The 26,559-nt window shown below is 56.8% G+C and overlaps 2 protein-coding genes across 6 annotated transcripts; both read left to right on the plus strand.

The window, feature by feature from the left end:
* The first annotated feature begins 506 nt into the window (after positions 1 to 506).
* On the plus strand, positions 507 to 9,224 carry NAPSA (napsin A aspartic peptidase). Its single transcript, XM_025849779.2, has 9 exons — positions 507 to 799; positions 4,207 to 4,348; positions 4,437 to 4,560; positions 4,754 to 4,872; positions 5,224 to 5,423; positions 6,390 to 6,512; positions 6,755 to 6,899; positions 8,621 to 8,719; positions 8,928 to 9,224. The coding sequence occupies exons 1-9, from the start codon at positions 726 to 728 to the stop codon at positions 9,165 to 9,167; spliced, it is 1,266 nt and encodes a 421-aa protein (XP_025705564.1). The 5' UTR covers positions 507 to 725; the 3' UTR covers positions 9,168 to 9,224.
* Positions 9,225 to 13,642: 4,418 nt separating this feature from the next.
* KCNC3 (potassium voltage-gated channel subfamily C member 3) lies at positions 13,643 to 26,399 on the plus strand. Of its 5 annotated transcripts, none has more exons than XR_003204015.2 (6): positions 13,643 to 14,527; positions 18,748 to 19,855; positions 21,521 to 21,712; positions 21,965 to 22,091; positions 24,903 to 24,962; positions 26,005 to 26,078. XR_003204015.2 is itself a non-coding variant. In XM_073886411.1 (5 exons), exons 1-4 carry the CDS (start codon positions 13,643 to 13,645, stop codon positions 24,917 to 24,919), a joined length of 2,202 nt encoding a protein of 733 aa, XP_073742512.1. In that variant the 3' UTR covers positions 24,920 to 24,962; positions 26,005 to 26,136. The 5 variants fall into 5 exon arrangements, 3 of the variants coding, with proteins under 3 accessions (XP_073742512.1, XP_025705571.1, XP_073742511.1); XR_012376334.1 differs by having other exon boundaries at positions 21,995 to 22,091; XM_073886411.1 differs by lacking the exon at positions 21,965 to 22,091 and having other exon boundaries at positions 26,005 to 26,136.
* Positions 26,400 to 26,559: the final 160 nt, after the last annotated feature.

Below are 26,559 nucleotides of genomic sequence, written 5' to 3' on the forward strand. Positions count from 1 at the left end.
CGGCTCCCTGATCAGTGGGCTTGTCTAAAAATTCAGATTGTTAGGGCTCTATCTCAGGCCTTTGGAATCAGAATCCCTGGGAGTGGTGCCTAGGAATCTGCATTTTAACTGGATTTTTCTGATGCTCATTTCATATTTGAGACACTAAGTCAATGTGAAAGGGGGCAGGCTCAGAGACAAAGATGCTGCCAACTATTTTTATGCTCTTTCGATGGTGATGGGGCTATGGGCTATTTTTTTTTGGTGTGTGTGTGTTTCAGTATTTCCCAAATAAACCCGTAAGAGTCGGGGGTCCCACTTATCATGGGCCGGAGCGCCTCTAGTCTAACCCTCTTCCCCTTCCCCCGGACCCTTCAAAAACACCCGCCCTCCCTTCTCTTGCCCAAGAAAACCCTTGTGGTTAATGAGTCTCAGAAAAGTGAAGTGAAATGAAAGTCACAGTTAAGAGTGACCACAGCGGAAGGATTGCCCCTCCCCCCCCCGCAGGAGACCGCCCCTCCCCCACCACTGAAGTCGGAGCGAGGCGCGCTGACACCTCCGCCGACCCTACAAAACTACTCCACACATTCCCTCCAGGAACACCAGGCGCTTCCCGCCCCCCGTCCCCCCTCACCCACAGAGAGCCTTCACGTCCCGGGCACCTCCGAACCCCGGAGGTGGGCGGGGCACAGGGTGGAGTCTCCGCGGGAAGAAAAGGCGGACGGGTCTACACGGGGTCCCCAGAGATGTCCCGGCTACCTTTCCTGCTGCTGCTTCTGCCGCCGCTGACTGTGGAGCCTGCCGGGGCCTCGCTGATCCGGTACTGGGGACCCCGTCACCACCCCAAACCTGGGACGGACTCTCCCCCTCTTGCCCTTTAAGTCTGGGGGCCCCCCAGTTCAGTGATTCCCAAGCCTGGCACCCCAGGAGCCATGACTCCTATCTCTTGGGTTCGCAGATCTCCACACGTGGCTCTCACCCCAAAAGGGCTTCTACCCTGATAGGTCCTAAGAGGGCAGCCCTTTCAGTCCAAGGTCCTCCAACCCGGAGACCCTCGATTGGGACGACTCCTTCTCTCTCCTCTCCAGGCAAATTTTGGGAGGCCCCCACAGATCCCACCCTGAGCTCTGATGATCTGGTACTGGGGTCTCCAGACATGCGACTCCCACACCCCAACCCAACAAGATCTTAGAGACTCAGAGCTGTGACTCCCCCAGAGTCACATCTTCCAAACTGTTTAGGTCTCAAGAAGTCCAGTTTTGGGGACCCCAGTGGCCTCCCCCCTCCCCTGGCCTCTGATGCCCCCCACTCCAATCTCTCTCACTTCTTTTCCTCTCTTCTCCCATCCCCTGGAACTCTTGATGGGGGGGCGGAGGAGGGTCCTCTTCCAAGAAACATTTTCCGCACTTGACATTCTTGAACCTCTCAAAGATTGAGTTATGGGGGCGAGGAGAGGGCGTGGCAAAGATGTGAGTGAGGGAGCGGGGCTCCAAGGAGTGACTACAAGCAGGTACAAAAATATTAGCACACAGGATGTTTGCTAACCTTTTTGAAACTAAAAGATCACCGCCATTTCCCAAGCCAGCACAAAAGGCAGTGATTTGCTGAGAGTCATTTCAGGACCAACAGCATCTGCATGATCCAGGAACTTGGTAGAAATGTAAATTCTCAGGCCCCATCTCGGACCTAGTCAATCAGAAACTACAAGATCTGAATTTCAACTCTGGGTCAGGGGTTGGCAAACACTCAGCTCAAGGGCCAAATTCATCCTGCTACCTGTTTTTTTGCAAATGGAGTTTGACAAAACCCAGTTATGCTGTCCAGGGCTGTTTCCACGCTATACTGACGGAGATGAGCAGTTGCAACAGAGACAGATGGTGGGCAAAGTCTTTCCAAAAAACTTTGCCCATCACCTCTGCTCTAGGTGATTCCTCTTCCTGCTAAAGTTTGGGAACCACTGCCATAGAGGGCTACTTTCTCCTTTTTTTTTTTTAATTTGACACATAAACATTTTATTTATTTATTTATTTATTTATTTATTTATTTATTTATTTATTTATTTATTAGTTTGACACAGAGAGAGAGAGGGAGAGCACAAGCAGGGGGAGCAGCAGAGGGAGAAGCAGTCTCCCCGCTGAGCAAGGAGTCCAATGCGGGACTCGATCCCGGGACCCTGGGATCATGACCTGAGCCGAAGGCAGACACTTAACAGACTGAGCCACCCAGGCATCCCTACTTTCTCCTTTTTAGTGGTTGAATGGATTCCATTCTATTCATGTTTCATAGCAGAGCCAAGTCCTACCTAGTTGGTCTCCAGTTTTCAAAATTAGATACATCCTCATAAACACATCTTTGTGCACTTGTCAGTGATCTCCTAGAGATGAAATTCATTGAACTGAAATTAAGTTGGGCTAAAAGGTGTGTACAATTTTAAGCCCTATGATACATACTTGCCAAATCCATCCTCCAGAAACTTTGTATCAATCTATAGACCTGAGCCAACAGTGAGTATTCATGGTTCTTTGCCAATCTGCAGGGTCCGAAAAGGTTTCTGACTCTTGTCATTTGTATTCCTTTGATGACTATTGGGGTTGAACATCTAACATAAAAAGATGTTATTTGTTTAGAAGCTGTTTGTACTTCTTTTGCCTGCTTATGTCCTTTGCCTATTTTCCTACCAAATGTCAAGCTTGCCACAATTTCCTTTCATGGCTGCTCATAGAAGACACAAGACTCCCAGGTCAGAGACAAGGACAGGTTACTACTCTTGGCAACAGTAGTAGCCAGGGTATCAGTTCTCTGAACCCATTCCCACAGGGTGAGATGAAGAGAGCTGGCTGACCTGCACATGCAGTGAGGTGCAATACAGGAAAGGTACCCTAAGTTTAGGGAACTTGAACCTTTTATAATGGATCATAAACCTGCTTGCTCTTTGCCCCAGAGGGAGACACTGTCTCTCCCAAGGCTGTTCACTAAAGGAAATCCTTGACAAAGTCCCTCTTTGGAAATGTGAGAACCTGGAGAATTGTCTCCCCAATGCTGGGCTGTTTATCTTATTCTTATTTGTTTGTAAAAGCTCTTTGCATATTAAAGATATTAACTCTTTGACATATAACTTGTAATTATTTCCCCTAGATTTTAAAAAACTTTTTAAAAAGCTTTGTGTGTTGGAGGAAGGGAGTACAAAGGTTTAAAATTTTAGAGTCCCATTCATCAACATTCTCCCCAATGATTTCTGATCTTGTTATCATGCTTTAAAAAGCCAGAGTTATTTAAACATTTTAATTCACTCTAGTGCTCTTAAATATTACATTTCACGGGGCACCTGGGTGGCTCAGTTAGTTGGGCGTCTGCCTTCAGCTAAGGTCATGATCAGGATCAAGCCCCACGTTGGGCTCTCTGCTCAGGGAAGAGTCGGCTTCTCCCTCTCCCTCTGCTCCTCCCCAACTCATTCTCTCTCTCTCTCTCTCTCTCTCTCGCTCACTCTCTCTCTCAAATAAATTAAAAAAAATCTTTAAAAAATATTACATTTTACCTTACGTCTTTGATTATCTGCAATGTAGTTTATTTTTTTTAAGATTTTATTTCTTTATTTGACAGAAAGAGCACAAGTAGGCAGAGAGGCAGGCAGAGGGAGAGGGAGAAGCAGGCTCCTCGCTGAGCAGAGAGCCTGATTCGGGGCTCGATCCCAGGACTTTGGGATCATGACCTGAGCCAAAGGCAGATGCTTAACCGACTGAGCCACCCAGGCGCCCCTGGAACGTAGTTTAGTATAAAGAATGAAATTGGGATTTGGTGCTTGTCCTCTCCCCCCCCCCCCACCAATAGTAAGGAAAATAGCCTCCGACATCATGATGAGAAGCACGCACAGGAGGGTTTTTGCAAAGGCTAGTTTTATATTTAGGGTCTTTGGAAACCTTTGTGAATGTCAACTTCCTGAGGATGGCTTATTTTCTGTTATTTGGAATGTCTCTTATTGAAAGATTCTGGGAAAGGTCTGTTTGGGATGGCTCACTCTTGTAAAGTCTTTGGGGAAATTTGTCATCATGGTTTGCTATGTGTTTGGTTGGGTTTCCTCGAAGGTTGTTATTGTAGGCTTTCTGGTAATGACAGTTATTTTAGGGCCATAGAGACATTCCCTTTATCATTATATCCTATTTGGAAAATTCTGTTATAGAGAGTCTCCAGGAAGAGTAGTTTCCTAACTGTCAGTATTCTCCCCCACAGGATCCCTCTCCGCCGACTCTACCCTGGACGTGGGACCCTGAACCCACTGAGGGGATGGGGGAAGCCAGCAGTGCCCCCCAGTTTGGGGGCCCCATCCCCTGGGGACAAGCCCATCTTGGTAGCTCTCTCTAACTACATGAATGTGAGTCACAGTCCCAGAGAGCCTCTGCCCTCCTCCCCGCTTAAGAAGTCAAGCTATTCATTCTCCCTCTCTCCTGTTTTGCCATCAGGTCCAGTATTATGGGGAAATTGGATTGGGAACACCCCCACAAAACTTCTCTGTCGTCTTTGACACTGGCTCCTCCAATCTCTGGGTCCCATCCATAAGATGCCACTTCTTCAGTCTGCCCTGCTGTGAGCTTTCATGGGGGAAAATAAGGCTGAACAGGGGTGATGGGAGAAGGAGGGGGCTGGTTCTTGGCTTCCCAAGGATTTTCGAGGCACTGTTCTCTTCTGACACGACTTCAGGGGTGACAAGGTCACAAAGGCAGGAGGCATTGGGGAGATTCCCTTTCCCCAGTGACACCTCCCTGGTCTTCTGACCTAGGGTTCCACCACCGCTTCAACTCCAAGGCCTCCAGCTCCTTCCAACCCAATGGGACCAAGTTTGCCATTCAGTATGGAACTGGGAAGCTAGATGGCATCCTGAGTGAGGACAAGCTGACTGTGCGTGACCACTGACCCCAGGAAGACTTGAGCCTGGGAGAACCCCAATGTCTAAAATAATCTGGCTTAGGGAGGTGGTTTAGGAGGTGGGGTTTCCAGGGCAAATGGATGAAGCTTCTGAAGTAGGGGGCGGGGCTTCTGGGGTAAAAGGGGCAGGGCTTCTCAAGCGGGGGTGGGGCTTCCTGGTTAAAGGGGTGGGCTTCCTAAGTCCGGAAGCAAAACTTCCTAGGCAGTTGGAGTTGTTTTCAGAAGTCTCCAGGTATGGGATTCAGGCCTTGGTTTGGAAGTCCTCAGGGTTATGTAGGTAATGTCCTCCGAGAAGTAACTTGCCCCATTTGCATCTATCCCTAGATTGGAGGAATTAAGGGTGCATCAGTGATTTTTGGAGAGGCTCTGTGGGAGCCCAGCCTGGTCTTCACTTTTGCCCACTTCGATGGGATACTGGGCCTTGGTTTCCCCACTCTGGCTGTGGGAAGAGTTCGGCCCCCGCTGGATACATTGGTGGACCAGGGGCTACTGGATAAGCCTGTCTTCTCCTTCTACCTCAACAGGTAATAAGGAAGGGTCTACCTTCCTATGAGTCCTAGCCCCAAGAAGGACATTCTGTTTTCAGGCAGTCCCTTACCCAATAAAGGAAGTCTCATCCTCCACTCACCAAATCACCTACCCAATATAAGTAACTCCTGTTCAAAAGTCCCACTCACCAAGCAACCTTAAGACCTCCTAAAGACACTCACCATCATTTCAAATGCTCCATGTTTCAAACCCAAACCAGGAAACTCCATGCCCTACCTACTCAACTTAGGAACCCCCTCTTCACTGTCCAGAAAGCCCAAATGCCATTTGAGAACGCATTCCAGAAGTCAGAAGTTACCCATTTTAATCTAAGACGTCCCACCTACCTTTTAGGAAGCTGGACCTTATGCTCAGAAAGCCCCAACCACCACCCAGGAAGTCCCTACCTTCCCTCTGGAGGCCCATCCCCCACAGGCATAAAACCCTATGCCCTTTCAGTTACCCTGATGTCCAACCCATTCAGGAAGCCCCATCTACCTCTGGGTATATCCTCTCCTCCGCCACCTCCAGGAATCACTGCCCTTCTTCCCCGCCACTCTCAGCCAACTAGGAAGTCTACCACCTCTGAACTATGAGACCTACAATTCAGAAGGTCTCACCATACCCAGAAAGTCACCTCACTTCTGCCCAAGTCACAACTGCCAGAGCCAATTCGCATAAATTCCACCCCAAAAGTTCTTATCTTCCACAGCCATATCAAGAAGTCCCATCCCCACTTCGGAAAGCCCCCAGGACCCTACAATCCTGACCTTCATCAAGAACAGTCCCCTTTCTCTTCACTTCTTGCTTGGCTTCCAGTCCCAATATCTAGGCTCTGCCTGCATCCCGCTACCCCCACCTAGAACCAGGAGACCTTCCCTTGGCAGGAATGCCCTTCCTTGGCCCCTCCTGGGTCTGGCAAGGGAAACACCCAAGACACTGACAGCACTTTGCCTCTGCAGGGATCCTGCGGCAGCAGATGGAGGAGAGCTGGTTCTGGGTGGCTCAGATCCAGCTCACTATATCCCACCCCTCACTTTCTTGCCAGTAACGATCCCTGCCTACTGGCAGATCCACATGGAGCGGTGAGGGACCTGCCCTTCTAGGTCTGGGAGGAATGGGCTAGAGCCTAATCTCCAGTGTCCTGGGAGAAAGGAGCTGGAGGCCTGGACTCCTGGGTCTGAGGGAGGAGGGGGCTGGGGACGCAGACTCCTGGGTCTGAGGGAGGAAGGGACTCGGTTAGGGCTGCTGTGTTTGAGGGAGGAAGGGCTGAGGGCCTGGACTCCTAGGACGCTGGCTCCAATGTCCACCCCTTGGCCCCTCACAGTGTGAACGTGGGCATAGGGCTGACTCTTTGTGCCCAGGGCTGTGCTGCCATCCTGGACACAGGCACATCCCTCATCACAGGACCCACTGAAGAAATCCAGGCCCTGCATGCAGCCATTGGAGGAGTCTCCCTTCTGTTGGGGGAGGTGAGGACCCAGTGTCTGGTGGGGCTTTGATGGCAAACACTGGGCATAATGCTAGGGCCTGAGGGTGGGAATAGTGGTTAAGAGGGATCCCAGGGCAAAAGGCACTGGGCATCCTGAGTGACAGGCTGGGGGTAGTGGGAGGAGCAAGGACACCTCCTAGGCCTCTGCTGAGTGACTCTGGACAGGAGGAGATGGTGATGGAGGTTTATTCAGGACTGAATGGGAATGAGAAGCCTAAGGAGGCTGCAGAGGCCTGCGGAGTTGTGGAGGAAGCCCAGAAAGAGTGAGCGGCCATCAGCCCTCAGACAGTGATCAGAGCCATGGAAGAGGGGAGCCCTTTCTGGGAGCGAGAAGAGGTCCCGGGAGCAGCCTTGGGGAACATCCACATAGAGTAGAAGTGGAGATAGGGCAGAAGCAGCCCGAGGCACAGGAGAGTGCAGGCTCACAGAAGCCGTGCCAAGAGAGTTTCAGGCCTGGAGGGGGGCCACGGTGCAACATCAAAGCTGCTCACTCACTTCTCTGCCGGGAAGCCCTGCAGCTTTTGGGGTGGGGGCAGGGTCCTACCAGGTCAGGTTTTCTGTAACTCTATCCCTTTGTTCTTTGGCACTTCTGCGAGGGTGGAGAAAACTCAGTTTGTGCGTCTCCAAGTCAAATGCCTAGGACGTGGGCCTGTAATGAGCCAAGGGAACCAGGGAGATCATAGTGGTTCGGTGTGGCTTGCCCGGGTAGGGATCCAGCTGTGCCACTTACGAGCTGTGCTGTCTTGGACAAGTCACTTAATGTCCCTTGGCGTCAGTTTCCTAACCTCTAAAGTAGGGTCACTAATACTCACCTCTTAGGTATGTTGTGGGGATTGAATCAATCAACCCACTTAAGGTACTTAGAACAATACTTTGATGCTGTCATCTCAAGAGAAATATACACACTTGAAATCAACTTCTTCTCAACATTCCTTACCTTCCCAACAAGGTAATTACTATTGGTTTTTAAGGAAGATCGACTTCCTGGTAGTCATTTACATTACAGTCATTTACAAATGTAAACATTTACAATATTTACAGCCTAATACTGTATTCTTAGGTACTTGGGGGTGGTGGGATTGGAGGCAAACTGGGGAGCAGGTACCCCATCAGTCTAAAAAGTGCAGCTCTAGGCCACTCAGCTCCAGCCAAGTGTTTCCATGGAGGGAAAGCCAGATCTTCTGGTTTGTTGGAGAAAGCTGAAAACATTATCTGAAACCTCCTGGTTCGTGAATAATAACACCCTTACTATGTGTCAGGCATTCTTCCAAACTAACTCATTTATTTCTCACACAACATCTCTATGAAGTATTACTATCAACTACACCTTCAAATTGGAAACTGAGGCACAGAGGGGTTAAGTAACTTGTCTAAGGTTGCACAGCAGCAGACTCCAAGGATACGACCGGTCCCACCGTGGTGTACAGTTGGTAAATAAGTTTTAAAACATTTTTGAAACTCTAAGACAATTTCAATACAACTGCGGGCTCGGTGTCCCTCACGGGGCCAGCAGTTTTTGATCCACAAGTAGATGCAGGAAAAGAAGGTTTGATCAAAAGGGAGCCCTAAAGGAAGTGGCAATAATTATGTGTGTTGCGGGGAGAGCTGGTAAGGCTAGCAACAGAGCTTGACCACACAAGGCCCTGAGTACCTATTTTAAGCAGGAATCCCTCAGCTCCACTTGTTCCTCTTCTCCTTCAGTACCTCATCCAGTGCTCGAAAATTCCAACGCTTCCTCCAATCTCCTTCCTCCTTGGTGGGGTCTGGTTTAACCTTACAGCCCAGGACTATGTCATCCAGGTAGGTGGCCGTCACAAGTCAGAGAGATGCAATAAGATGGGATTTGAGAGGATGGAGTTAGGAATGAGACATCACCAGGACCGAAGAGGGGCCACAGAAACACTTCTGGTGCCCGGGATAGTGGGAGGGGGCAGAGCTCTGGCTCCCCGGGAAGAAGAGGAGGGTTCGGTGCGCGTGACACCCAGTGGCCTCTCTTGTCGCCCTGCAGATTGCTCGGGGTGGTGTCCGCCTCTGCTTGTCTGGCTTCCAGGTCCTGGACATGCCTCCGCCTGCAGGGCCCCTCTGGATTCTCGGCGATGTGTTCTTGCGGTCCTACGTAGCGGTCTTCGATCGCGGGAACCTAACAGGCGGTGCCCGAGTGGGGCTGGCGCGCGCTCGCTCCCCGGGAGCAGGACCACGAGGGGGTGGGCCCGCGCGGGCGCAGTCCTCTGGTTGGCGCCCTGATTAGGCGCATGCGCACCGAGTGGGTAGCCGAGGCCCAGCCACTCAGTAAAAATCCGTTATTACGTTGACCCTACCTTGGTCCCTTTTTTTTAATTTTAAGCGCACGATTTTTGGAGAGAAAAATTAGTGCTCAGCTCTCTGAAGTTGAGGAAGAAAGGAAGGAGAAAGGAATCACTCCTTTTCTCCAGCAGGGCTCCCACCGGTGCGGGGGCCTTGTACTACGAATCCCATGAAGCCCTTCGCCTATGCCGCCTATAGACAAAGGCGCCCGGCACCGCGGAGCATCACGGACCTTGTATTCCAGGCTGTGTTCTTTTGCCGGGGGCGGGCGCAGCCACAACATGCGTGGGAGGCGACAGGTCGCGACGCCAGCGACAGGTGGCAGTGGGGGGTGGTGGCTGAATCGTAAAGGGCTTTCCAACCCTTGTTTTAAGGGGTGGGGATGCGATTCCCGCAGACTTCGTCTTCTGTTCTTCCTCTCTCCCCTGGGATTCTGAGACCCCTGGGTCCGCCATAAAGGCGGGGCTTGAAGCCCCCGGGTTGGGGGGAGCTGTGCTGTCCCTCCTCCGGCGATGATGTCATTCCCCCCCCCTCCGCAGCCTCTTGCTGCCCTGAGCTGCCGGGGCTGGGTCACCCCTCCCCCAACGCCAGCCCCGGATTCCCCCATCCCCGCCCCGCCTCGACTTGGGGTGAGTACGGGGGAGGGGGAGAAGGCACAGGGTCCGGGGGGCGGTAAGACGGCCCAAATCCCAGTTTTGGAGGTGGGAGACCCGGGAGATGAGGACTCAAAAATTACAGCGGAGAGATTCTTCCTTAATAACGAGGTTTGGGGGCCAGGGTTCTTGGAGGGTCTGGGGAACCAAGGATCGTAGGCAGAGAGTCTCCATATTTTCAGCTTTAGTGTTCAGGAGACCCTCTTTCCTAGATTTAGAACTGATAGGAATGGGGGCGGAGGAACGAAGCTGGGGTCCTAGAAATCGGGAAGCGGGAGACCCTTTCCCAATTCCAGGGTCTTGGAGAATGGGGGAGGGGAAGTTAATTAAGAGAAGGCACCGAGGATGACGGAGGTGGGAGTTTGGAGCTTTCAGGAATTTTGTGCCTGGAGGAGCAGGGAAAGGATAGATTGGGAAGGAGGAGGGGTGGGAAAGGTCTGAAGACCAGGACGGACATTGGCCTACACCCTACTGGTGTCTATCACCAAAACTCGAGTCCACTTCCCTCTGGTCTGTTTGCAGGGCCGGGTGTCCCATAACCGGAACCTACATTATGCCTCCAGAAGCCTACCCCATGGGTACAGAACCCAGGCTCACAAATCCCCACAGATAACCTGCAGGGGCCTGGGGAGGGCCATGAGGGAATGATGGCATTCAGTTTTCCCAGGGCCTGATGGAGTCTGGACTGTCCTGTTACTCCTTGTCCTGGGGCCTCCTCCCCACTCCCATGGTCTCTAATCTGGAGTCTCATCCCATATTCTCCCCTATGGCAGCCCCCGCCCTCTCCTTCACACCTTCTCCCACACCTTCTGACCTCTGCAAAAACGCTGATTTGGTCACTCGATCCCGTGCCTGGCTGCTGTCAAAAGCAGAAGAGAAAAGTAGAGTTGGGGGGAGGGGAGAGGATATAAGGGAGCATGGCTGATTTAGGTTTTTTTCTAGCCCCTACTCCCAGCCCTAGGACCTACCTAACCCCTGCTCCAGGCTCCACCCCGACTCCCGACTTGCCCAAAAACCTCACTCAACCCAAAAACCTCACTCAAGCCTCAACCTAAGTCCAGTCCCTCACCTCAAGATTCACTGCTTCTGCCTGGGGATACACCAGAATTCAGGGCAGAAAGGAGTAGGAAGCTCCGATGTCTTTTCTCTGCCTTCCTGGGTCCCATTGGGGGCTTCAGGACTGCCCAAGGATACTGGATTAAGGATACTCAATTGGGGACAGTGGGGGAGCCCAGGGTCTGAGGGGTGAGGGAAACTACCTCCCTGGTCTGCAGGACAGGCCCCACTTCTGCAACTCTCTCCGCAGTGACGCAGCCTGGAGTCCTGGCCAGGATCGGGGTTAGAGGGGGTGATGGGGGGGGGTGTCAAAGACCAAAGGACAGCGGGACAAAGTCCCAAAGAAGTGGGGACAGAGACTCAGAAGGGGGAAGAGGATATGGAGGAAAGAGACACAGGGAGCAAGGATAGAGACCTGAATAGGGGGACAGAGAGAAAAAGAAAGGGCAGAAAGAGAAAGGGCACCTACAGAGGAGGGAAAGTTGTGGAGGAGGGAAAAAAGACACTAGGAGGGAGGTTGTCAGAGAACATGAGCAAGGGGAACGGAAACGCAGATGAATGGGCAGAGACTGGGGTGGGGCGTACAGATTGGGAGAGGGGAGTGGAGGACAGAGGCACAAATAAGAGGGACAGAGGGCTGGAGGGGACAGAGACCCAGGGAGAGGGAGACAGGGGCCTAGAGCAAGGGGGACAGCGACCCAGAGAGGGGGCAGACTGGCGAGGCGGGAGCGGGGGAGGGGGAGTGGAGAACAGAGACACAAAGAGAAGGGACAGAAACCGGGAGGGGACAGAGGCCCAGAGAGAGGCAAATCCCTGAGACCAGGAGAAAGAGACTGGGGGTGGGGGGACAGAGACACAGTTGGGGGGAGAGGATGGGGGCAAAGCCTCAGAGGGAGGGGGACACATTGTGAGAATAATGGGACAGAGACCCAGAGGGAGGGTAGAGACTTAGAAAAGAGGGACCAGAGTCTCCGAGTGATGAAGGCAGAGACGAGGGGAAAAATACTCAGAGAAAGGGGAGAGAAAGACATCGAGAGACACAGAAACGGGAGCGGGGGTGGGTGGGTAGGCGATACGAACCAGTCGCCGCACCTGCAGAGGGAGGCGGCGGGCCAGGGATAGTGCCGCGGGAGGAAGCCCGCAGCCCCTGACCCGCCCCCTTCGCTCCCGCAGGCACCGCCTTCTCCCGCCGCAGCCCCGGCAGCAGCCGCTGGCCCCGCCCCAGCGCCTGCGCCCTGCTACCCGGCGTCTGGCCAGCCACGGGGGCGGGGCCGGACACGCCCCTCAGCTAGCCCCGCCCCAACCCTCCTCGCCTCTCCCGCCAGGACTCCTGGACACCTAGCCCCGCCCCATTTCTCATTGGCGCGGCTTATTTCCTCAGCCTAGCCTAGACTTCCCGGCGCTTAGGTTTCTCCCCTCCACCGCCCTTAAGGCTCCCTCTTCACCAGTCCTCATCCATCCCTTGGTTCTCCAGTCTGCAGTCCGCTGTTGTGTAGACTTGGTCCCTTTTTCATCACCAGTTGGAAATTCTTGTATCGCCCTCTGAAGCCCCACTGACTCTTATGACTCTCTCCCAGGTTCTCTGAGCCCCAAGACTCCCCATTCCAGGTCCCACCCTTCCAACCAGCCCAGTAGCTTTGTACCCTGCAGGTCTCACCTTTCCCGTAGCGGACCCATTAACCGTTCTCTACTCTGAACCCTGCCCCACCCCCGCCTAGCCTGGTTGCTTTCAAGCCTCTTAGAACCCGGCTCCTCCCTTAAGTCTTGCCTTCCCACAGCGCCTTCAAAAGGCATTCTACCATTCGTAGACCCCACCCACCATCCTCAGTCCCGTTCCATCCATCCTGACGCTCATTCTCCCGGCCCACCCCCGTCTAACCAGGCCACACTTGCAGCCCCTGACCCTTCCCTTCCTTACTTCGCCCCCTTTCTTAGTCCTAGCCAGACGCTCTCAGGTTTCCAGGCTTCACTTATGTCCGCTCCTCCTCACTGGGTCTCAGTCCCTATTCCTCCTTTCAGTCCAGCCTAGTGCTATTCGCGCGAAAGTACTCCCTACACTCCATTTCCAGTTCCCGCCCCTCGTTCAGTCTCGCCCCCTCACTCTCCCAGCCCAATTAGGACTGTTTCTTTCTCAGGCCCTGCCTCTTCTTAGGGTCCGCCCTGCCGCGCGACAAAGCAAAGTTAGGGGCCCAAGCCGGATGTCTCCATCCGCCCCCCCCCCACCGCGTCCTGCTTGCCAGCTCTTTAGGTCCTTTCTCTGTCCAGTCAGGACCGTCTCCCCCATGCCAGTCAGAAGTCTTTAAATAGTTTGGACTTGTCCCTTTCCTCTGCTGAACCCGCTCCTTTTTTCAGTTCAATCAGATCTCATATCTAGTCCCACCTCCTCCGTTTTCCCGGTGCGGCACAGCCCCGCAGCTTTAGTTGCCGGTCCCGCCCCCTTAACACCTCGCTCCGCCCGCCCCTTCTCTCGGAAAGATCCAATCGGTGTGCTTCACCTGCAGCCCCGCCCCGTCCAGCTAGGCTGTGAGGAGTCCCCGACCTTCTCGCGGCCTCAGCCCCGCCCTACCTCCCCCAGACCAATCAGTTCTGTTCCTCCCCCACCGCGGCCCCGCCCCCTCCACTCGTCGCCTCCTCCACCCAATCCTGTCTGCCTCTCCCCCTGCGGCCCCGCCCCCTACGCCCCCCCCCCCCCCCCCCCCCCCCCCGTCCAATGCTGAGCTCAGTCTGCGTCTCGTCCTTCCGCGGGCGCCAGGGGGCCAGCAAGCAGCAGCCGGCGCCACCGCCGCAGCCGCCCGAGTCCCCGCCGCCGCTGCCCCCGCCGCCGTCACCGCCGCCGCTGCAGCAGCAGCAGTCTGCGCAGCCCGGCCCCGCCGCGTCCTCGGCGGGCCCCCCGGCACCTCGCGGGCCCGGGGGCCGGCGCGCCGAGCCATGCCCCGGGCTGCCGGCGGCGGCCATGGGGCGGCACGGCGGCGGCGGTGGCGACAGCGGCAAGATCGTGATCAACGTGGGCGGCGTGCGCCATGAGACGTACCGCTCGACGCTGCGCACCCTGCCGGGGACGCGGCTGGCCGGCCTGACGGAGCCCGAGGCGGCGGCGCGCTTCGACTACGATCCCGGCGCTGACGAGTTCTTCTTTGACCGGCACCCGGGAGTCTTCGCCTACGTGCTCAACTACTACCGCACAGGCAAGCTGCACTGTCCGGCCGACGTGTGCGGGCCGCTTTTCGAGGAGGAGCTCGGCTTCTGGGGCATCGACGAGACCGACGTGGAGGCCTGCTGCTGGATGACCTACCGGCAGCACCGCGACGCCGAAGAGGCGCTCGACTCCTTCGAGGCTCCGGACCCAGCGGGCGCAGCCAACGCCGCCAACGCCGCCGGCGCCCACGACGCGGGCCTGGACGACGAGGCGGGTGCGGGCGGCGGCGGCTTGGACGGCGCGGGCGGCGAGCTCAAGCGCCTCTGCTTCCAGGACGCGGGCGGCGGCGCCGGGGGGCCGCCAGGGGGCGCGGGCGGCGCAGGCGGCACGTGGTGGCGCCGCTGGCAGCCCCGTGTGTGGGCGCTCTTCGAGGACCCCTACTCGTCGCGGGCCGCCAGGGTGAGCGCGCTCTCGGAGCCCCCACCCCTCCCCCATTTCCTCCAGATCCCAGCCCCTTAGGAGTGCCCCCTCCTAACCCTCAGAACCCCTTTGCCCCCCCCCGCCCCCCCCCCCCCCCCCCGCCTTCCTGGTCTCTGAGCCTCCCAGGCTCTTCTAGAGAAGAAGCTTCTTTCTCCAACCCCGAGACTCCTGTACTTTTCTGAACACACACCCTCTCCCTACCATCCCCAGATCCTCAGAAGACGCTTCCGCAACCTTCAGAATCCCCCAGATCCCTCCAAACCCCAGCCGGCTTCCCTAGGCTACCCAGCACTCTGAGAAACTTCTGCCCCGACTGTGAATCTCTTGGGCTTCTCTGAACAACCTCACTACCCCCTTTCCTGGACTCCTCTGAGACCCTCAGAAGAACTTTGTCCAGTCCCGAGTCTTCTGAGCCCCTGTGAATCCTTTTCACCTCTCTTGGTTACCCCTCAGATCCCTAGAGAACCCCTCTGCAGCCCTCAGTTTCTTGGACCATCCCCAGACCCTCAGAAGACCACCCTTCTTAACCTTCAGCGTCCCAGACCCTGTGAACACTGCCCCCTCCTTTCCCTGCCCCGCTGCAGCTCCTCGGAAGCCCCTTCTCCAACCCTCAGTCCCTCGGGTTCTCCCAACACCTCCCTGACTATTTCTCCCTATGCCCCTCTCCCTGCACCTCCCCCTCTCTCCAAGTTTGAGTTTTCTGGCTATTTTTGAACCCCACTTCTGCTCTTAAAGGCTTAGAAGGCTCCGCCTCAATCTCAGAGCCTCCTGGACCCCTGTGAATCCCCAAACCACTTGCTCTGGCTAGCACACTTTCCCCCTCCCCCTACTGCAACACGGAGTCTTGGGGAAGCCTTCCCTCCTGGGACCCTATCCAGTCCCCTCTGTGTCTCTGTGTTCACATATCTTCCTGCATCTTCCACGCCAACTCCCATCCCAAGGACTTTCCCTATAAAGCTCCAGACTTCCCCCAAGCCTTTCACACTCCTCCTCAGTGTCTCCAGAAGAGTCTTGAGCCCCCATAATATGTCTTTCCTCTCCAGAAGCTCCCATATGCCTTCTTCTTCATCCACAGATTCTCCCAGCTTCTTCTCCCTTCCCACTCTTTATCTCTGGGGTCCCCCATCCAGAGCCTCCCAGTCCTTTTCCAAGTCAATCAACTGACTTTTCCTCCTGTTCCAGAACTTTAACGAACCTCAATCTTTGGGACTCCTCCCCCCCCCCCATTTATCTGTCCCAAAACTTCCTTCCCAAAGTACCTTCCAATTCTTTCCACTCTGCCTTGGTATCTTTCCACTGGCCCCTACCCCAGCCTTGCTCACTCCCTCTTTCCCAAGCTCCCCGCCCTCCCACCATCCAAACCCTAGGACTGGGACCCTCTGCTCCCCTACCCCCAAAGTGAACCGGAGTGCACACACTCTAGCCTTATCTCCCTTGAAATGCCAGATTTTCCCCAAAGCTCCCTTCATCTTCCCCCCAAAACTTCCTTCAAACATCTCTAACTTCCTAGGTTAAATAGCTACCCTCCCCCTTTGTTCTCCCTTGAACCTCTTCCTCCTACTAACTTCCTCCCTGTGTTGGAAGAGAGGGGGACAGTTCAAAATGGGGGGGATCAGAAAGGAGGGGAAAGAGGAACAACTCCGGGGCCCCCTCCTAGCCTCCCGGCGACCCAAACACCCGGAGGAACCGGTCCGCCCCCCTCCCCCCACCGTGCCGTGTCCTGGGCCGGGAAGGACGCGGAGCCGCAGTGCCGCATTCGCGCCAGGGGAGGGTGCGAAGCGGGGGGGGGGGGGGGGCCCAGAGGCACCGCAAAAAGTTTGGTCCCAGGAAGCGCTGAGTTGGCGAGATTTGGGGCGGGGGAGGGGGGGGGAGGTGGGGAGGAGGAGGTTCCGAAGGGACTTGGCCCTAAATGCCCCCTCAGGCCTCTGAGTGGCCTCCTCCCCCATGGCCTGGGGCGCCCTTCCCTCGTAACCCCATTGAAGGGTGCTGAGGTGAGAATAGAGGTTCGGGACAGTTACGGGGGAGGGGTCTTGTCACTCACTTACTCCACAAACGGTTTTGAGTGTCGGCTTGCCAAGTACTTTCCAAGCTACAAGTGAGAGAGCTTGACAGAGTTGGGAGCAGAGGCCAGTGCAACGTGGAGAGTACGGCCCTACCTCATCCTCGCTCCCCTCGCGTAATTTTTCCTTTCCTTCTTACGGGGACTCCTTGCCCTCCTGCCCCTTCTGCTTTTGAACCACCTCGGGGCAAGGGGTTAAACCGGTCCCGACGCTGTCCAGCCTCTACAGCTGTGCACTGCGACGGGTTGCCCACCTTTCCTTCCTTGCCCTGGGAGGGTAGGAGTTAAACTCCTGGCCCGCCGCCTCCCGAGGTGAAGCGGCGGCTCTGCGGCTGCGCCCTCCTTGCTCTGCTCCGGCCCGGAAGGGGTTAAGACCGCTCTCAGCCGCGGCGGCTGCGCACTGCGGCGGGGGAGCTGGCCGCGGTGCTGGCCGCCGCACGCCCCGCCCCCCGGCCTGGCCGGCCCGCCCCCACTGCGGTGCCGCAGCCTGCGCCGCGCACCCGGCTCGGAGGGGGCGTAGGAGCACCGGGCATGCGCTGTGCGGTGGCCTCTGGCCTCTTAAACCACTGCGGAGAAACGAGGAGGGGGGCGGGGCAGAGAGGGCCAGCGCTGACCCCAGCCCACCCCAGGGTCCAGGGCCCTCTCTGCTCTGCGCTTCAAAGTTGGGCCTTCCCAAGCCCAGACCCCGCCCCCCAGCCCTGTGGAGGAAGGAGAGTGGCTGAGGGGCTGTGCAGGCCCCCAGCCCACCCCAAGGTCTGGGGTCCTGTCTGCAGTCGGACCCTGGGCCCCCGCTTTTCTCTGCATCCCTGATTAAAACTCAAGCTACCCAGGCCCTCCTTCCTCCTCTACCCAACTGGTTAAAGCCCCCTCTTTGCCTTAACACCCATCTCCTCCCTGCAAGGCACTAACCCCACTCTCTTCTTCTCCTCTCTGCATGTTTGATAAAGCCCACTGTCACCTCCAGGGGCCAGCTCTGTCTCCTTCCTTCTCTGAGATCTTGACTGCATCCCCCTCTGCTCCTCAAGGTTTTCTTCAAAATCCACACCACTGAGTGCAGGACTCTGGTCCTCCGCATCTTGAAATAACCCATGTGTGCCCACCCCCTTCTCTGCACTTTTGGCTAAAGCCTCCTCACCTCTATGGCCCTAGCTCCACCATCTCCCCTGACGCTTAGGCCCCCCCCACCCTCCCTTCCTCTCTAGAGCCTGAAACCCCAGCCCTCCTTGCTTCTATCCTTTTCGATTTTTGCAGACTTCACCCTTCACTTCTTTTCCTATTTATGGCCCTTATACCCCTCTGTGGTTCCAGCCATTTACTGTTCTCTCTGGGTGAGGGTGACACCCAGCTTTCTCCCTTCTCTGAGGCCGGGCATTGGAACCAGGGTCCTTAAAACCCTGGCTCCTCTCCGAAGGCCTGGACCTTGCCCCCAACTAACTGATGCCCATATACCCTAATAGGAGCTCAGGCTTTCTTACTGAGTTCCAGACGCTGGGCCAAGCACTGTTTCTGGAGCCGGGACTTTTGTATCCCCATATAATCCTCATAATAATCTGGTAAAAAACAAAATAAAATAAAATAAAAAAAACACCGAGGTGTGGAAAGCTTAATCTCCTTGCCCAAATTAGGCACAGGAAAAGCTGGATTCAAATCCAGGTTTTCTTAACCATCTCGGGCATTCTGCCTCCCTACCCACCTTCTCCGCTTCCCCTTCCCTTGGCTCCAAGCCGAACTCCAAAGCCTCTGATACTCAGAGGGTGAGTGATCTTGGTCCCACCCCATGCCTCCCCCCAGAATCCTCGGACCCTGCTGGGGAGTCCTGAGATGGGACACAGGGTATGGGGAAGTGGTGTGCGAGACAGAGTAAAGGACCAGAAATTGCTGTTTCCATGAAAACAGTTGCCCATCTGTTTCCACTGCTGGAGCCAGCTCCTATCCCAAGCTGGGGAGAGCTGCCTGCTCCTTTCCCTCCCTTTTTTCAGCATTAGAGGGGACAGCAGGATGCAGGCTGTGATGGAGGCATGGGGTTTCTGGGGGTTTTGGGGGCTGGGAAGAGGGGCCACTGGGAGGGCCTTGTGGATATGGCTGGTTGACCAGATGCCTGGGTCACCTTTTGCCCTCTCTCTCCTGCCCTGCCTCACAGTATGTGGCCTTCGCCTCCCTCTTCTTCATCCTCATCTCCATAACCACCTTCTGCTTGGAGACCCACGAAGGCTTCATCCATATCAGCAACAAGACGGTGACACAGGCCTCCCCGATCCCCGGGGCTCCACCAGAGAACATCACCAATGTGGAGGTGGAGACGGAGCCCTTCCTGACCTATGTGGAGGGCGTGTGTGTGGTCTGGTTCACCTTCGAGTTCCTCATGCGCATCACCTTCTGCCCGGACAAGGTGGAATTTCTCAAGAGCAGCCTCAACATCATCGACTGTGTGGCCATCTTGCCCTTCTATCTCGAGGTGGGACTCTCAGGCCTCAGCTCCAAGGCTGCTAAAGACGTGCTGGGCTTCCTGCGGGTTGTCCGCTTTGTCCGAATCCTTCGCATCTTCAAGCTCACGCGCCATTTTGTGGGGCTGCGCGTGCTGGGCCACACACTCCGTGCCAGCACCAACGAGTTCCTGCTGCTCATCATCTTCCTGGCGCTGGGCGTGCTCATCTTCGCTACCATGATCTACTACGCGGAGCGCATTGGCGCTGACCCCGATGACATCCTGGGCTCCAACCACACCTACTTCAAGAACATCCCCATCGGCTTCTGGTGGGCCGTGGTCACCATGACGACCCTGGGCTACGGAGACATGTACCCCAAGACGTGGTCGGGGATGCTGGTCGGGGCACTGTGTGCCCTGGCGGGGGTGCTCACCATCGCCATGCCCGTGCCCGTCATTGTCAACAACTTTGGCATGTACTATTCGCTGGCCATGGCCAAGCAGAAGCTGCCCAAGAAGAAGAACAAACACATCCCCCGCCCCCCGCAGCCCGGCTCTCCAAACTACTGCAAGCCCGACCCTCCCCCGCCACCCCCGCACCACCCCCACCACGGCAGCGGTGGCATCAGCCCCCCGCCCCCCATCACCCCACCTTCCGTGGGGGTGACTGTGGCTGGGGCCTACCCACCGGGCCCCCACACGCACCCCGGGCTGCTCAGGGGGGGAGCGGGTGGGCTCGGGATCATGGGGCTGCCTCCTCTGCCAGCCCCTGGGGAGCCTTGCCCATTGGCTCAGGAGGAAGTCATTGAGATCAACCGGGCAGGTGAGAAGGGTGCATGAGGGGTGGGTGGGGGGATCACAGGCAGAGACCCGTGGGAGGAGGTGGAGAGGTTTCGAGGGGGCAGGAGGTCACTGCTGAGGTTAAGAGAATGGGGGGGTCACAGCAGAGGGGAGAGGGAAGAGCAAACAGCTATTGCTGAGGTCAGTGAAAAGGCACAGAAACAGATTCTGTGTGAGAGACCGTTTGCGGAGAAACAGATATTCCGGGGACAGCCATGATATTCCAGGGGACCAAGGAGGCCGAGTAATGAGCCTCCGGCGAGGGGGACTCAGACGCAGGCACAGAGTCGGTCTAACATGGGAATCACAGGCGGGCCAGAAACCTGGCCAAGGGACAGCTGCAGCCTCTGAGTCTTCCAGCCATGACCCTGAGAAGAGCGTCTAAAAGCGACAGAAACGATTGTCCCTGAGAGCGGGAGAGAGAGGACAGATGGAGGGAGCGGGGGCGGCGGGGCGGGGGTCAGTGGCAGAGAGTTCAGGTTCGACTGTGTGGCCATCTTGCCCCTCTGTCTGGAGGTGGGACTCTCAGGCCTCAGCTCCAAGGCTGCTAAAGACGTGCGGGGCTTCCTGCGGTTTGTCCGCTTTGCCCGAATCCTTCGCATCCCAAGAGAGGAGACGAGACTTAAAAACCCAAAGGCAGATAGAGGCCAGGAAGACAGGCCCAGAGGGCGACCGGCCACGTGACGGTGACTCGGGTCCCAGGGCCCCGTCTCTGGCTCTGAGAGCAGCCTGAGACGGGTCTGAAAGACTCACAGAGAGGCTGCCGAGATAAAGAGGTGAAGCGAAGGAGATGAGGGAGAAGAAAGTTGACCGAGTGTTGCACCCCCCCACCCCCACCCCCACCCTCTCTGAGGCGATGATTGGGGGCTGCAGTCCGGAGCAGGGAGAGGCTGGTGGGCCCCACCCCCGGGACTTAAGTAGGTCAAGAAAGGGAGCTGGGCCACTCGGCCCTCATCTTGCTCCCTCAGCCGCTGACCCAGTTTCACACCAATTAAAAATAGCTAGAGTCAGAGCCTGGGGGACCCCCACCTCCCCCTCCCTCCTCTGTCACCTTCCCAAACCTTCCCCACTGTGCCCTTTCCAGCACCCAACACCCTCCCTAACAACTCCCTCCCAGCCCCCTAGATCCCCCAGCCATCCTTCAAACCCATCCCAAGCCATGCACCCTACCAACCCAACACTGCACCCCAGTCCTGCCCTGCTTAGTTCACTTCACCCAACTGCCCACCCAGCACTCTAACCCAGCCTCTTTCCCAGCACCCAGCTCGCTTCCCAACCACCCTCCAAGTGCCCAACACCCCACCCGAGTCCTGCCCTGCCCAGTACCCAACACCTGGCCCGACCACCACCTCCTACCACTCAACACCCTCCCTCCACACCCACGCCTAACCACCCTTCTCTCTCCCTGTTGTCCTTCCCAGCACTCAACACCCTCCCCCAATGACCTGCTCCCTCAACCCACCACGCACACACCCTGACACCCTGCTTCCAGTTGTGCACCCCTCCTGTCACCTCCTCGGGACCCCCTGCCCCTCAATCATCTACTTCCGGCACCCAACATGCTCCAACACCCTCCTTGCTAATCTCACCCCCACCTTGAGTTCCCACACCTCACTCCTTTGTGTCTCTGTCTGACCCCCCGGTGCAGATCCACGCCCCAATGGGGACCCTGCTGCAGCTGCGCTCGCCCACGAGGACTGCCCAGCCATCGACCAGCCCGCCATGTCCCCAGAAGACAAGAGCCCCATCACCCCCGGGAGCCGAGGACGCTATAGCCGGGACCGAGCCTGCTTCCTCCTCACCGACTATGCCCCTTCCCCTGATGGCTCCATCCGGAAAGGTGAGGTGCCCTCCACCGGCCCCCTGGGACCCTCCCCCTCTCTCTCTCCCTCCCTCAGGGGAGGGGGGAGAGGGAGATGGGGGAGGAGGTGCTGGACTTCCCTTCACCCATCCCCTGGCCCCAAATTCCCTTCCTCCCAGACCCCCCACGCCCAAATTTCCTCACCACTGACCCTTCACCTGTCTTTATTCCATCTCCATCTCCCTCCCCCCACCCCACCCTGGACCCTCTGGCCTCTTCCCCCACCCCCAGCCATTGGTGCTCCCCCACTGCCCCCCCCAGACTGGCGTAAGCCAGGTCCCCCAAGCTTCTTGCCCGACCTCAACGCCAACGCTGCAGCCTGGATATCCCCCTAGCGGACGAATCCCCTTCCCCCGGGGTAAGTAGACCCCCACTTTGATCCCCACCTCCCTCCTGACTAACCCCTCTGAGAACATGCAGCCCCCACTGACCGAGACTCCCGTCCCCTCACTGAACAGCTCCATCCGATTAACCTGCAGCCATGACACTGACCCCACACCCACCTGCCCAGGACTAACCCCCCAGAACTAACCCAGCCCTCCTCACCATGTGCCTGACCTCCCTTCCCTGCCCTCACGACTGACCCCCCCATCCTCACCCCCATCCACATCTCTCTCCCTGCCTCCCCTTGGGTGTTTTTTTTTTAATTCAATTAAGAAAACAGGGTGCACACCCAGGACACTTCTGGGTGCAAGCCGGGGTGAGGAAGACTCAGGCACTCACCCAGTGGCTTGTGAACTGGCCAGCACTTACAGAGTACCCGCACGTTCCTGGCGCAGTGCTAGGCACAGGCCATCAGCAGGGAAGAAGACCATTCCCGCGCCCCCAGAGGAGCTCCCAGTTTGATGGGAGAGGCAGACACGGACCTTGAAAGTCCCTATTTGAGGTGATCTCTGGAAGTGGAGGTAGCACAGGGACGCGCAGTATGAGGAACACTCGAAACTCCCCCGGGTAGGAGGGAAGTGACGGGGAAGGCTTCCTGAAGGAACTGATGTCTGGAGTTAGCCTGACCTCAAGTGAAGAAGTGATCCCATTAGAGGGTAGCTGCCAGAGGGACCAGCACAAGAAAAGCTGAGGAGACTGGGGACTGGCAAGTAGACGGGCAGGAAAGCCGGGCTGGGCTGAAGGTCCAGGACCTTGTTTAGGGCCCCGGGGAGGGCAGGTCAGCGCCTGGGCTGTGTGTGGATGGACTGGAGGTCAGGAGGCTGGAGGTCAGGAGGCTGGGATGAAGGTCCAGGGGTAGGATGCCACCTGGGCCCGGTTCAGGGGTGCGCACAGGGATGGAGAGGAAGGGACAAGGTAGAGGAAGTCAGGGATCAGGGTGGGGTCGGGAGGGACAAGGCTAGGGGCCTGGCAGTGGGGAGATGCAGGGGACAGAGTGGCGAGGTAGTAGATGAATCTTTCAGTAAACACAGTCTAGCATTTATCTCATGCCAGAAGTGAACACATATTCTGCAATCTTCATAGCAACCCTAACTTAACACATAGAGCTTGCTTCCTCCATCCATCCATCCATCCACCCATCCATCCATCCATCCATCCATCCATGGAGCAGCTAATTACTGAGGGCGCAGTTCCAGGCACTGGAGATTGGGCAGTGCACAAAGCAAGAATCTGCCATCGCAGAGCATACGCGCTACAGCACAGGTTGGCACACTTCAGCCCATGGGCCAGGTCTGCCCGCAAGCTGTTTTGTAAATAAAGCTTTATTGGAACACAGCCACTGTCGTGCTACAACAGTAGAGTGGATGAGTTGCCATGGAGAACGTGTGGCCCACAGAGCTGAAAATATTTAGGAATTGGCCCTTTGCAGGAAAAGTTTGCCACCTCCTGATCAGAGGAAGCAGAAAATCAAATAAACGAACAAGATGCTTACTCTGGCCACTTCAGATGAGGGGGTTCTGCAAAGGCCTTTTTGAGGAGGTAACACAGAAACCTGAACGGTAAAAAGGGCCAGTGGGGCAGAAGGAACAGCAAGTGCAAAGGTCCAGGGGGTGCTGAGGTGGGATGAGCTTGGTTTGTCACAGGAAGAGCAAGGAGGGAAGTGTGGCTGGAACTGAGTAGCTGAGGGGAGGGGGGTGTCAGACAGAGTATGCAGGGGAAGGATCATGAGGGGTTTTGGTGAGAGGCTGGATTTGATCTTCAAAGTGACAGGAAGCTGCCTGAAGGCACTTGACCTATCTATCACCTAATCCCTCAGCAACCATCTGGGGAACCTTCTTTAGAAATACAGAGATATAGCCCAAAGAGTCCCTGTCTGCAGCCTGCAGGGACACCCTTGTCTCACGCCCCTTGTTTCACAGAAGTTCAGGGGGGCCATGAGCAACCCCGTCCACAGAGCAGACAGGGACGAGAACCCAGGCTTCCAGGCTCCTAGTCCAGGAGGGACTGTGGCTCTTCTCACTCCATCCCTCCATCCGCCCCAATTCATCCTCCATTTTCATCTCATCCCCCCCTTCCCTGCTCCCACCTCACCCCTCCCCCTGCTTGCACCCAGTCCCGTTCCACCCTTCGTTCCGCCCCAGATCTAGATGGGCCCCCAGGGAATTGAGGGGCAGAGGGAGTGGGGAGGGTTTGGGAATGGAAGGGAGGGTGGAGTGGGGGTGGGGTGGGTGGAGGTCTTCGCTGCTCTTGCCTCTGATGCCAAAATCCATTCACTGAACTCAAATAATGGCTGGAGCTGATGGGGCTGACTGAGTTCTCTGCCCCTGGGTCCTGGATCCCTCCCCATTCCTGCACTCCCAAGCTCCTCCCTTTCTCTCTGTCCTTCCTGGGTGACCCCCCCTTCCACTACTGTCCCCCCATTCCTTCTCCCAAGACCCTTCCCCCTAGCCCGCCCCTTGCCCACCCCATGACCCTTCCCTTCTTCTCACACCAACCTCCTGAGTCCAACACCTGACACCTGTTTCCCCTTCTTCCCCAACCCTCCCCCCACCTCCCTTCCTTGGTCCTCCTCCCCCCCTCCCCCCCCACCCCCAGCCACCCCGGAAGCTCCTTCCATATTTGATGTCTTTGGCCGCCCCCATTTCACTGCTCCCCTTCCCCCGGAAAACACCAGAGAGGAAGAAGAGATTCCGGCGTTTCTCCGTCCCCCCAACAGTGAGGCTGTGTTGGGGGGTTCCCCCGACCACCCTCCCCCCGCCGTGACTCTGTGTATTTCTGTCCCCAGCTCTTGTCACCGCCTGAGACCTCGCGAGACCCTCGGTCCCCCCCTGCCCCTTCCCCCCAGGTTAGCAATTGGGAATGGCTGGGAGGGGGTGTCCCCAAGATGCTGGGCTTCCAACCCCCACCCCCCAGGCCCCCTCTCCTCTGGTCAAGACGCCCTTATCCAGACAGACCTCTTGGCATCGCTTAGAGAAGCACTAGAACTTCCCCCAGACACTGGCAGAACTCAGATCTTCCCAAGCTTTCCCAAGAAACCACACACATACTCCCCAGTCTTAGACCCCTTTGGCTATCAAGACACTGTTAGAACCTTCCCCTTCCCATCAGAAGGTTTCCACCTCAAGACTTCATGACCCTTTAAATACCCCATTACAACCTTCAGGTGAGCCTTGCCCCTCTCAGACTGCTCTCTAGCCCCTCCGGGGGGCACTGCTAGCTTTTCCTCCTTGCCCCCCCCCACAGCCCCATCTCCTGCCTTTCACCCTTTCCCCACAACTAGGTCAGCCCCCACCGAGCCCTCCCACTGGCTGCTCCCCCTACATGCATTCCACCGAGCTCCCTCCCCATGCCCGAGCTCCCTCCCCATGCCCGTGCTGCCCACCATCCGCCTCGCTGCCCCCCCCACCTTTTTGCCTCAGATAAGGGGGCCAACGGGGGAGGGGGAGGGGAAGTGGGGGGCGGGCTGCGGCGGGGGTGGGGTGAGGGAGGCTCGGTGGGCGCCACTCTGCCTCCTAACCCTGGGTCTCTTCCCCCCTCCCCATGTCTGAACCTTTCTCCTTGATGCTGACTGTCCAATTTGTTCACCTCTCTCTCCATCTCCTTGGTCCGCCTCTGTCCATCTCTCTGCCTCTGCCATCTGTCTTGTTATGTCTCGGTGCCTGACTGTCTCGTCTCTCATCCCCTGTGTCTCCCTCACCGTCTCTATCCCTGACCCTCTGCTTAACCTCTTTCTGTCTCTTGACTTTTCCTGTCTCTCTGTCTCTCTCTCTCTTTCTCCGTCTCTTATCCCTTCTGGCCGTTTCTCCCCGGCATCCCTGTTGGACCCTTTCCCTGCACCCCCATCTCCATGCTTCCTCCCGTGTTTCTGACCCCTCCCCCCCCCCCAGGTTACGAGAAATCCCGCAGCCTGAGCAGCATCGCGGGCCTGAGCGGGGTGTCCCTGCGCCTGGCGCCCCTTGCCACTCCCCCTGGCTCTCCCAGGGCCGCCCGCCGCGCTCCCCCAACCCTGCCCTCCATCCTCTAGCGCTCCCCTCCCCCCCGTGGGGGGACTCGGGGGTGACAGGGAAGAAGGTCAAAGGAGCTGGGGGTGGGGGGTGGGGGAAAGGGTTTTTTTTTTTAAATCAAAAAGTCATTAATAATATGCAACCGAGACGACGACGCCAGCAGACACCCCCGGACCCCTCACCCCCACCTGGGCCCCCAGGATGGAGGGGGAGGAGCCAAAGTCCAGCCCCCCCAACTCTCCACTCCCCCACCCCCAAATAAAGCCTTCTCAGGTCTCCATGAGCCATAGGAATTCCCGCTCCCATAAACTCCTGTAAATAAGTCCAAATTATGCCAATTACATTTTGGGGCGCCTCTCCCCTACTCTGCATGCCTCCCTCAACCTGGACCCCGCCCCCAAGTCCACCTCAGCAATAAGCCGCCAGGGGCTGCATGCC

The sequence above is a fragment of the Callorhinus ursinus genome, unplaced genomic scaffold (assembly GCF_003265705.2).
Source record: "Callorhinus ursinus isolate GAN/ISIS: 27379988/994484 unplaced genomic scaffold, GSC_fseal_2.0 scaffold71, whole genome shotgun sequence".
Classification (NCBI taxonomy): Eukaryota; Metazoa; Chordata; class Mammalia; order Carnivora; family Otariidae; genus Callorhinus; species Callorhinus ursinus.

Coding starts and splice junctions, on each gene's coding strand:
- NAPSA (XM_025849779.2), top strand. CDS start 726: ATGTCCCGGCTACCTTTCCTGCTGCTGCTTCTGCCGCCGCTGACTGTG. Junction 4,349..4,436: donor CTCTCTCTAACTACATGAAT/GTGAGTCACAGT, acceptor TTTTGCCATCAG/GTCCAGTATTATGGGGAAAT. Junction 6,513..6,754: donor TGGCAGATCCACATGGAGCG/GTGAGGGACCTG, acceptor GGCCCCTCACAG/TGTGAACGTGGGCATAGGGC.
- KCNC3 (XM_073886410.1), top strand. CDS start 13,643: ATGCTGAGCTCAGTCTGCGTCTCGTCCTTCCGCGGGCGCCAGGGGGCC. Junction 14,528..18,747: donor ACTCGTCGCGGGCCGCCAGG/GTGAGCGCGCTC, acceptor CCTGCCTCACAG/TATGTGGCCTTCGCCTCCCT. Junction 19,856..21,520: donor CATTGAGATCAACCGGGCAG/GTGAGAAGGGTG, acceptor CCCCCGGTGCAG/ATCCACGCCCCAATGGGGAC.